General features: G+C 51.9%; 3 protein-coding genes across 3 annotated transcripts; 1 reads left to right on the top strand and 2 right to left on the bottom strand.

Annotated features, from left to right (window-relative positions):
- Window positions 1-518: 518 nt before the first annotated feature.
- On the bottom strand, window positions 519-2,836 carry NEUTE1DRAFT_127403 (Leukotriene A-4 hydrolase; the record flags this gene model as incomplete). The annotated part of the gene is made up of 5 exons (XM_009849502.1): window positions 519-919; window positions 979-1,481; window positions 1,567-1,676; window positions 1,732-1,867; window positions 1,939-2,836. 5 exons carry the CDS (start codon window positions 2,738-2,740, stop codon window positions 626-628), a joined length of 1,845 nt encoding a protein of 614 aa, XP_009847804.1.
- A 5,451-nt stretch (window positions 2,837-8,287) lies between these two features.
- Window positions 8,288-10,732, top strand: NEUTE1DRAFT_119713 (uncharacterized protein; the record flags this gene model as incomplete). The annotated part of the gene is made up of 4 exons (XM_009849503.1): window positions 8,288-8,395; window positions 8,470-8,764; window positions 8,826-9,685; window positions 9,833-10,732. 4 exons carry the CDS (start codon window positions 8,288-8,290, stop codon window positions 10,730-10,732), a joined length of 2,163 nt encoding a protein of 720 aa, XP_009847805.1.
- Window positions 10,733-11,173: 441 nt separating this feature from the next.
- Window positions 11,174-11,323, bottom strand: NEUTE1DRAFT_37175 (uncharacterized protein; the record flags this gene model as incomplete). Its single annotated transcript, XM_009848877.1, has 1 exon — window positions 11,174-11,323. A coding segment is annotated over one exon (150 nt), but the record flags the coding sequence as incomplete, so codon positions are not given.

The following is an 11,323-nucleotide window of genomic DNA, read 5'->3' on the forward strand; positions in this document are numbered from 1 at the left end:
CCAGCTGTTGCCCGCCCCGAGTCGATCCCGCCCGTTGAGGCCCGGGTCCTTAGCGCCTGCAGCCCCGCAGCATGCCGTTACCTAGGTACCTACCTCTAGGTACCTACAAGCTATGAACGTGACGGCGTCCGGCGGGGACTGGAAGGAAAGCCCGCTGCCCCTGTGGAGCGGGAGGCAGGCAGTACCTTAGTGGAGAGTCACCACTGAACGAACCAGGAGATGCCCGCTGTGCTCGTGCATGCCCTGCGCTACCTCTACTCTAGATTCTGGCAGCGGATCGCTCCGTCATTGGTCGGCACTTCTCTTCATGTCTGACAACATCACAGCTCGACTAAACACCAGCTTCCGTCCTACTGTCCAACGAGGTCATGCAATCAGGGTTGTTTCAGACGGAAACAGATGTTGGCGATTTTGTACTTGCCCATACCCACTCCCAATTCCTCAAGTAATGTAAGTAGAGGTGTGTACTTGACTCACACAAAAGTCTCCAGCTGGGTATGTAACAAACAGCTTCTTGATGTCACATCAATCATAAACCAATTTGGATTTATCCTAAACACTAACAGCTCAGGTTGGCATACCCTGAGCTACCCAGTGGTCACTTACTTCCTCCCATGATAACCGTCTAAGACGAGTTGGCAGCCTCAGAAACGCCCAAGTCCTTCTCAACCATCTGCCTGCAAATAGGGTGGTAGAACTCGCGGTTCTTCTCAAAGGTCTTGAGCGCAAGCTCCCGATCGACCTTGTTGAGACCACGGAAGAGAGGGCGGACGAACTTCATCCGACCAACCTCTCCCAAAAGGTCAGCGACGCCCTGGTAGGCGCTGGCGTCCTTGGAGCGCATCGCAATGTGGTAGTAGGCGGCCTTAAGCTCGGCGTTCTTGGATTCAGAGAGGCCGTAGGCCTTGCCAAGCGCTTGCTGTGGTGGTATTAGCGTACTGCTGACTGGAAGTAGAGAGGTAGACACCTGAAACTTACCGATTGCTCAACCGTCAACGGCTCCTCAAAGTCCTGCACGGCGTTAAGGAAGACCAACACCTGGTTACCAGTCCACGACGACACATCAGACGGGCTAGGCGTGAAGTCTTTGCTCTTCCACTTTTCAGCCAGCTCGTAGCACACGTCCGCAAGGGAGGTGTCAAACTCGGGCTTGCGGGGAAGGCCGGTGCTGTGGAAGCGACCCTCCCAATCGATCGAAGCAATCTTGTCCTTGAGATCAGAGTACTCGGGGGCGCTGAAGAACTCGAGGAAGGTGTCCTTGAACTCGTACGAGTCAAGCGACTTGTTGGACCACTTGCCAAAATAGTATGGGATGAACTTGTCAAAGTTCTCTCTTCCAACGAGACGGTCGAGACTCCAGACGAAGTGGAAACCCTTCTCGTAGGGAACCGTGCTGAAGGCATCATCGGGGTCGATACCCTTGTGGCTGATGCAGAGCTTTGTAAACTCGTGATCCTCTCCGTACTCCTTGATGGCCTCCTCTGTAAGACATTTGTTAGTGAGGACCTCCTACTTGAGGAGGGAGAGAGGAGAGGGGGGTTTCTGGTCTGTGTCATTAATTCTTACCAAGCGCCTTCCAGCCCCTGATGGCCGAAAAGTCAAAGTGGGCATCGCCGCCGTGAATGGAGGCAAGAATACGGCGCTCGAGATACATGGTCCATCCTTCATTCAACCAGCTGACCAGATGTTAGCAATTACCGGTGATTAATTGATCAACGACCTGCAACTTACAAGTGCTCCCAGCTGCAACTGGTAACTAGGTTTCCACTCCAGCTGTGCGCGAGCTCGTGGGCAATAACGTCAATGTTTTGCTTGTCGCCACTGATGATGGTAGGGGTAGCAAAGGTGAAGATGGGGTTCTCCATGCCTATGGAAGGAGGCACATTGTCAGCGTTCACATTATATTTCATTCTCGTTATTTCGCTTTTTTGCACTCACCTCCATAAGGGAAGCTAGGGGGCAGGACGAGAACATTGTACTCGCCCCACCTGTAGGGAAACACAATCTTCTCTGCAGCCTCCAGGAACTTGTCCATATCACCCTCCAGCTCCCATTGAGACGCCTTCAGCTCGTTGGGGCCGGTGCAAACACAAGAGCGCTTGCCGACAGGGGCGCTGGCAATCTCTCCAGACGAGAGGGCGAACAGATAGGACGGGATGGGCACCTTTTGCTGGAACTTGTACAGCTTCTCCTCGCCCAAATCCTTGGTCTCATCAGGCACGGGCACACCACTGGCTACAACAACGTAGGGACTGGTGATGTTGAAGTCGTAGGTGCTTTTGACGTCTGGAGTGTCCTGGCAGGGAAAGAGCGAGCGGGCGTGGATGGCCTGGCACTGGCTGAACATGAAGGGGGCCGCCTTGTTGCTGGTCTGAGCCGGAGTGAGCCACTGCAGGGCAGTGCACTTGTCCGTGGTGGCAAGCTCAATCTCAATCTTGACGACCTCGCCCTTGGCGGCACCCTCGGGGACGGCGATGTGGACGGGGGAGCCGTTGGGTTCGGTGCGGGCCTTGGTCTCCCATAACGAGGAGGCCGAGTTGAGCTTGACGGAGTTCACGGTAACATAGCTGGAGTCAAGAACGATCTCCTTGCTGGCCTTATCCGTCTGAGACTCGAGCTCGAGGATAACGGAGCCGCGTAGACACTTGGCTGTGAAGTCGATCTTGAGGTTGGCCGTGGTGTGACGAGTCCTCCAAGCATCATAGTTGGACAGGGTGTTGGGGTCGCGAACGGGAGCCATGTTTGCGGTGCTACATCCAAACCAACGGCCACGCTGATAGTGAGAGTGAAGGAGATTGGGGGGCGCTGCTGATGCTGCTGATAGCAGTGATCGTGATGACGACGAGGATGGTGACAGTTGAGCAAACCTGGCCCTTTGAAGAAAACCTCTACCCCACATCAAGACTGCCTCGGGGACTCTGACCAAATTTTTTGTTGCAATTATTCCCGTTACGTATTGTGCACCAGCTGTGGTACTACCTGGTAATCTCAGCTCTCAATTCGCACATATTTTATCACACAGAACCGCTCTTACCCTCACCTTCCTTCACGCCTTCCTTCTTGGTCGTAAGGTGTGGAATGACATCAGCAGATAGGATAATAGGGCAGCTACCTCTATGTCAATGCGGAGACAAACGCATTTCCTATCGCCATAGTGCTATAGCTTGAGCTTTGACCACTTTAGCTCCCTGCTTGCACTATCTAGAGCGAACAACCGACGTCTCCATCTCGCTCCACTCAACTGGGAGAAGCTTGACTTACACTACACCCAACCGCCCGACTGATGGACTTCAGCACCAATCAACCACCGTCAGGGCAACTCACCTTTGCGCCTTCACTGTCAATCCTCAAGTATACCCATGTTGTTCTCATGTATAGACGTACGTATGGCCTTTCTACGGCCATCAGAAGGTTTTTGTGGTTCAGAATAGAAGAGCAGCCACAGCAGGGCGGGCTCCTTTTTGTGTTCCCCGTCCTCCAACAAACCGAAAAGTGGACTCGATGGCAGTTTGGATCCAGCCCATTGGTTTTACTCAACTTGACAAATGTTCCCTCACGGCGAGAGTACAGTAGAAGGTCGAATTATATCAGGTAACTTGAAGCATCGCAGGATCACATATTATACACCCCGCATCATCAGTCCGTTTGTATGATCCGGCAGGGTGATTAAACGTCCCAGTGATGTTTGTTTCTGCAATCCAAGATGTTTCCGTTCCGCTGAAAGGAACCCGAACAGTACATAGGCTCCAATAAGGCCAAAATGGACTTACCTGCCCAAAAAGATGAATTGCCGACATACCAACCAGGATCACAATGGTATGTTTCCGGGCAATGTCGTTTTGTTACTCGCTGCGCAAATATTGCTGTAGGTCGTCAGGTTGAGACATGGTGATCCAGGCCACGAAACGAAACAGCTCGTGTGAAGTACAGATAGGAGGTGGTATCAACCAGGAAGGAGGAAGTTTTACTATTTGGGACCTGCAGGTGATAACACAACTATTATATACCATTAATATATGCCGGTATTCCCTATATCATCACACATCCCTCCCCCCCTGTTGCTGCATCCTCATAGCATAGGCGAGCAAAATGTAGTTTCCGGTATCATTGTGGCGTGGTCAGATGCGGGCATACCTGAGATGTGATATAGGCAAATCTGGGTGATGAACTCGCACGCCGATGTCGGTGTTGCTGGCTGCTAGTTGTCGAGTCCTGGGGCTATCAAGAACCTGTGAAGCCCATATCATTCTCTCTTGTTGATACGGACAGCAGCATAGCCCGTCCGGCTCACTACCTTAATCTTGAAGTGCCCCCAGCCGCGGAAAGTGTCCGCATCATAGCGCTTCGGTTTCCGCAAAGGTTCACGTTCATCCTCCCGTTTAACCGGCAGTTATACCTTTCCGCTGAAACCGCAGATGAACTTGGTTTTAAGCCGCAAAGAGATCGACATCTTGATTCTGGATTGGGAGTATTCGGTACTCGTCGCACTGAAAGCTACATTGGACGATGCTGTATTTGGATTTAGCGAATCAGACTTGCATTTTGATGAAACAATGGTTTGAAGCCGCGCTTTCCTGGCAACGTGTTGGATGTAGATGACTGTCATGTGGACGATGACATCGCCTGCTCAACCTTTCAGTCCTCCCCAAACGAGTGTGCATATTTGTTCATACCAGATTGCTTGATACAAATCACCGATGGTATACTTTAATGATCATGCGAATTCATGTTCATCATTTTTGCATATTCGCCAGGCCACCTGGTCCCTGAGGCCACCTAATATACAATCTCGGAGTGACAGGAAGCCGTCGGCAGTGGTAAGGTAAGAAGAGAGGATCGCTGCAGTTAGTATCTACTCAACGGCGAAAGGGGCAGCAGGGGATTCATCAAGGGCGAGACCGGAAAGCTACCTCTCCGGACTCATATGACTAAAGGAGCCGAGCAGACAGTCTTTGGCCTTGATAATTGATGCAACGTGGAACCTTTCGGGTCTTGGAGAGGTCATGAACGGGGTGATATCCGAGCCAAGTGGTAGCAGCTAGGCCTAGCTATGCTCGTGGATTAGGTAGCAGTCGAGGGGCTGCAGTTTAATTCAACAAGTGGTTGTTTGGCAGGTAAAAACAGTCGAAGGTTATTGAGTACGGTTCTGGATTGGGAGCGATGCTAGTGATGACCTCGGCAGACCTTCACTTGTGAGCCGATCTCCGCGTACACGAGAAATACGGGCAATGGGATCAGAACAGGCGAGCTGGCGAGGACGCTCGGAAGGCGGCGCTGGTGGTTGTAAATCAGTGGTCCTATGTGACGGTGCCTGGCCTAGATTCCGGGGCTCTATCACTAGCATGAGCAAAGAAGATTCGGCAACTCGCTTAAGACCAGACCCCTGAAAGATTTACAAACTATTCAGAAGGACTAACCGGTTTTGTGCAGGTGTCCGTCTGGGCAGCCCGTTGTTGGCGGGAGGGGTGGGGCGGGGCCGTTGAGGTTCCTCGGGTGCAAGTGTTGTCAAAGGAGTCTTCCGGAGGAAGAGGAGAAGACCGAGGAAGAGACCGTGATGTGTCAGACATTATGTGACCACTACACCAAACACCCCAAGAATGGAGCTCCGTCAGAGATGTCGGGGTAGTGGCAGATTGGGACCCTCCTAGATTCATTCGACATGATACTGGTTCGCGCCGGCGTCTCAGGTTGGATCTGGGGTATATTAACTGTAACCCAAAGTGCAAGATCCGGAAGGAGAGCGACGTGAGGTACCCAAAGGGGCCACATCTCGACCTGACCTTTTTGTTTTTTTTTTTGTCACATGGAGGGGCAAAACGTCGGTGCGCACGCTAGCAATTTGGCTGACAGCATCTTGATCTGAATAAATGGATCATGGAGCCAAAGAACGATGACATGCAGAAACCGTGCTGAACTGTTCAGGGATGGATCAGGGTCGCCGTCGTTTGTGGATTCCGCATGTTGTTGAGCTTGAACTGAAGCAGATGAGAATTTGGAGGTTGGAGAGCAACCGATGTGCTTCATAGGGTTAGGGTTTTGACATCAAACCTAGCGAGCGTATCCACTCGGGCCTTGTGTGGGCTGGAGCTGAACGGCCGAGGTTTCAGTTTGTTTGTTTCACCAGGGCAAATTTCTGTTCCGCTGTTTCTACACTTGCTCTCATGCCTCCTTCCATCACCCTTCCTTCTGTTTTCTTCATTCTTCATCTTCTTCCTCCTCCAACAATCGTAGCTGCGCCCCCTTCCCCTCCCCACCACCAACTTCGAGTCGGTCACGAGGTTAAAGAGGATTGTTGCATCTATGTAGAACTTCCACTTTGACCGTCTTTCCCTGGCATGGGAATCTCGTCCGCAACGGCTTCGGTTTAGTTGCCACTTCGATCATGCCTTTCCACTGCTGCCTTGATTTCGCCCGAAGTCAACTCGCGCTTTGTCGGGAGCTTCATGCGTGCCACGAGCTTGCCACGAGGTGTTCATGCTTTGGTCTCGTCTGATGTTTCGCCATTATGTAGGTCAGCTCCAAGGGTCTTCCCCAGCCACTCCTGGGCTGCTGTCTGTCACAATCATCATGGAGCCCGCGATATCGACCATGTGAGCATCCAACTAGAGCTCGCTCGACTGGGGACGGTGCATTGGGCTCCCCAACAGTCGTCGTCGACATGTCCGTACAACTGCATACGGGATGGCTCCCCGCTTTTCGCTTCTTTTACCTCTGCTCTTCCCGTCAGTTGTTTTGGGGTCGGGATGGAGGACTCGTTCATCTAGAAAGGCCCGGCCGATGAAAGGGACTATCAACGTCACGCTTCAGGGAAACCGAGGTCAACCTAGAGGTATGTACCACAGACCTCCTTCATTACCCATCTCCGCGGTCATTGGCTGGACGACAGGGGCCTTCGGTTGAGAGTGACATCGCCCGAGCCGGTTATTGCGACTTTGTAATCGGTTCCTGCGGCTGTGTGGGGCCATGTATATGTACACTGTCATCAACACTGAACAGAGACGCCAGGACTCGACTTGCAAGCTTGCTCGAGGCTTGATACATAGTGTACACTACTATTATTAGTCTACGTTGCCAAAGTCGCGACAACCATCATTACCAGTCATCGTTTTTGAACCGCGACAACGAAAGCTTGAAAACACTTCTTTTCAGGCGGAAAACTCACATACATATGCGGAGAGCTCTCACCGGCTGCCTACACCCCTATGGTAGAACTAACCTTAACGCCTAATACTAACCGCTGATACACTACTAACAACTAATGTGGGTTGCGGGAGATGACTTATACCTTTGCTCCATACGGTCGCAACAACCGGCTCGATATCGCCGTCATAGCGACGCCGAACATAGTCAAAGCATCGATGCTAACAGCGTCCGATCCCCCCTTGCCAGTACCACGGTGACGGATGGTTACCCCATGCTTTTGGGGAGAAAACCCCCTGGTAATAAATGCATACCATTCGGAGCGGAGTGTCTCCAGAGAGTATGTACGTACTGGAGATGAACAGGCCTAGAGGCCAATGGCGAACTCATGAAAGGAAGGTCCAAGCGGCGGCTTCAATCCGTCATCCCCCGGTTCTTTTGTTTCTTTTCCTGTCAGAATAACCTCCTGCTTTGGTTCTCCTTCCAGCCCTTCTACCCCGGCCTTGCCTGCATACTCTGTTGCACTCCAAGTCACTACCGCAGCATCGCGTACCCACCTGCATGCTTCACCTGTGCTGAGATTAGACGACGGAACTCTCGGTCTCATACCTGTTGAGGGCCCGAGTCTCGGCTGTCGTCTTCGTGTCGCACGTTTCGACAGCACTTGTTTCTCTCCACTGAATACTGGTCTACTCAGTACTGGAGAACCACCATTCGAAGACTCGTGCCTGGATGATGGATCTGCTCCCATGCTCCAGGTCCGGGGGCTTGTAGCTTGCGAGGGAACTAGGCCACCCTACCTAACCTTCAGGTGGGGAGTTACGATGGGAAATCTAAAGCATCTATCAGTCTCGAGGGTTGCTGCTCTATGATATACTCCCTCCTCCTAGTCGATATACCTACATGGGGTCCCGTGCTAGTCCCTTCAACCCTGTCTGGTAGCCAACCACGGTCTCGACTCAGGGCAAGGTCTGTCCTAATTCCAGTCTACGTGCATGACTTATATACCATCCATTGTACCCCTAGCCCGTCATCACTGTGAAGAGCGTTGTTTGTTCCTTGGCCTCATCCAGCTTTCTGTACATCTGGTTGGTCTCACGAGTTTGGTCATTTATCTCTAACACGGCTCGAACGACCCGTCCGACTCATGGCTCATATTGTTAGCTGTATGCTGGACTCCGACTCCGAGGATTTCAGCCTTTACCTCAACAACTACATAGCAAAGGAAGTCACTCCACAATCATCCAATGAATCGGTACGTCACTCCGGGCCCACAAGATCAAGCGAAAAGCCGGCCAATGCTTACTTACACATTTATCCAAACTACAGTTAGGTCGAGCTTCGCCGTCAGGGGATAAACCGTTTACTTGGAGGATGTTTCACCCAGAAAAAAGATATCAGCAGTGCTCCAAAGACACGCAGTCGACAGTCTCTGAGAAGTCAGTTGACCCAGAGCAGTTCTCTGTCCTGAACATGGGACCAAACAGCGAGATTGGTGGAAGGTCCAATGCTGGATTTGGTTTGAGAATACAAGTAAAGGAGCAGAACCTTACTAGCAGGCGGAAAGTGAGCGTGCCTGAACTTGGCCCAATGACGACCGTCCAAGAGGCAGCCATGGATTCCCGTATGTTTACCCTAGATGGAATTTTTTTTTTTTTTTCATTCATGCTGACAAGTGGTCCCAGCCACCATTCCCGGCCGTCCGGCTCTCCATGAACGTTCAATTAGTGCCCCAGGCCTTCCATCAAGACCTAATCAGGGTAAGGGGCCATTCAAGGATCGAGTGCCCATTGAGCGAGCGCAGCCTGATGCCGCCCGCCAATGTATTAATCGAAGCCAACGAGTTCAGAACGAGGCTAGACAGCCTTTTTCGCCCAGGAATCTCACTCCTCTTGTGATTCCGACGCTTAGCTCTGCCACCCAAAGACTCCACCAGAAGACGTCAAGCAGCCGTCTCCGAGCAGGTACCGCGCCGGTAGACTCCACGATTCGGGCAGCAAAATTCGAGGGTTCTCCTAAAGCGCGGACGCCATTCACGCCCCTTTCAGCTACTTCAAGCGCCCCGAGATCTGCAGCAACAAGTGCCGGGACTGCTTCCACACTGCCAACGCCTATATCAGCATCCACCGACATCAGATCTTCGCCGATGCCATGGGATAAGGTTGACAACAATGTGCCAAAAAGCTCCATTGAATGCACACGTGGGTTCCCATTGGCACTCGAGACAGGCATCGCTGATAGCCCTCAAAATGTCTCGAACATCGGGCACAAGAGGAGTCAGTCAGAAACGGGAAGCATCATGGAACGGGGCCGACCACGGAAAAGGAGTGAGACATGCGGGGCTACCGTCTTGAACAGGTCATGCTCCAAAAGGAGTAAGAGCGCAGAACGGCGCGCATTTGAACAATTGCCAAAGGGGTGGAAGGCCAGCGATGCGGTTAAAATGCTCAAGCCTAACGAAACTGCTGCTCTACAGAAGCAGGCTCTTCAACAGGCTGCTAGGTTCGAGGTACTGCGCAAGGAAGACGTCGATAACCTCTCGAAGGTGAGCTTACCCTCGACCGCGTACTTTGGTTTGTGACTAACAGCATGTTAGGAGCTACGGCAGCTAGACGAACGGACTGAATATCTTAGACGCACCTACACATCCCTCCGTGCTGGTCGACGTAATCTACATGCTCGGATCTGCCAGTACCTTCGGTCTCCTCGCACAGCCAAGTTCAGTCAAGAGTCCATGCTGAAGCAAGAAGAGGCTCTTGCAGAGCTCGACGCTTCAATAGACGACTGGATAACCAAGCTCGATCAAGCTGAGAATCGCCGGACTCGAGTTCGGCAGAAACTTCTTGAGCATGTTGCCGCGGCCACCACACTCTCCATGACCCCTGGATCTGTGGCCGGCGTAAGCGAGAGTCTGCAGTGCGCCATGGGGATCCGCTCCTTGGGCTCTGCTACGAATGGCGCCGGTAATATCTCCACGCCTCCTCGCAGTCCAGCGAAAATGTCCTTTTCCTCTCACATCATCTCCGCATTTACACCATCTTCGCCGCCGAGAGTGGCTGCTCATGTGCCTTCCACCATTATGGAACAGCCATTCTATGAAGAGGAAGAAGCTGCGAGCGAAGAGCAAGGCGCCAGTTCTCGGCGTGCTGAAACCATCATGGTCTTTGCAGGCAGCGATGTCTCTGCCCTCTTGGCTGATGTGGAAAATGCGCTCACCCATATGGGTGGCGACGGTCTCCTTGCTGATAGGGAAAAGCGGCATACAGTCAAGGTTGAGGTATATTCTCCGGTCACAAAGGAATATCCAGTAAAGGAGGAAGAGCCGGCAGTCACAAATGAGACGCTCCCCCCCGCTCCGCCCCCCTCAGACAGCCGGCGGAAACACATACACCGCACCATGAGCATCGATATGCTCAACGGGCTTCGTGGTAAGCCTTCACTCGCCGTCGATACAGCGGAAATGCCCATACAGAGCTGCAAAGGCGGCGCCAACAGCAACAACACAACATGTCAGTCGGCTACCACAGCACGCGTTGTTAATAGCGAGGAGATCTTCCTCACTAATGCTGTCTTCCGGCCGCCACCGAAGTAGCACCGTGGCTCTTGTAGCTTCATCGCCATGTATCTCCTCGTCTTGTGGTGATGCACTCTCACATACAAACATTTGTACAAACCGACTTTTTTCCTAATGTTTAGTGTAATTTCTAGCGCTATGTCTGTCTGCGTCTCTTGACTTCATTTCTTTCTTGGTTCACAACCAAACGCTGGAGTTTATGGATGGTGGAGGGTGGGCAACGGGGAAAGTGTGGTAAACATGATATTTCAGTGTGCGACTGGCCAGGAATTACATACCCAAATGATACCCCTTTAAATAGCCGGTTACCATAGTCGATAAATGATATCTCGGGGAATTCAATAATCATGCAGATTGAGTCGTTCATGTTTCTGGCGCATGATGTTGCTATGTACTTATGATCACTATTGATGAGAACCAAGCGAACAAGTGATAACTGTTTGATGCGATATAACGTTGTCAGCACACATCATCCAATACATACGACCATAGATGGTAGAAAACTCGGGATCCCGTCCGCTCTCCCATAGATAAGCTACCAATCGCCTGACTAGTAGTTGGGTCGGTGACGACCAGCGAATCCCAGGTGTTGTATGTTTTTCTTTTTTT

The sequence above is a fragment of the Neurospora tetrasperma genome (genome assembly GCF_000213175.1).
Source record: "Neurospora tetrasperma FGSC 2508 unplaced genomic scaffold NEUTE1scaffold_1, whole genome shotgun sequence".
NCBI lineage: Eukaryota > Fungi > Ascomycota > Sordariomycetes > Sordariales > Sordariaceae > Neurospora > Neurospora tetrasperma.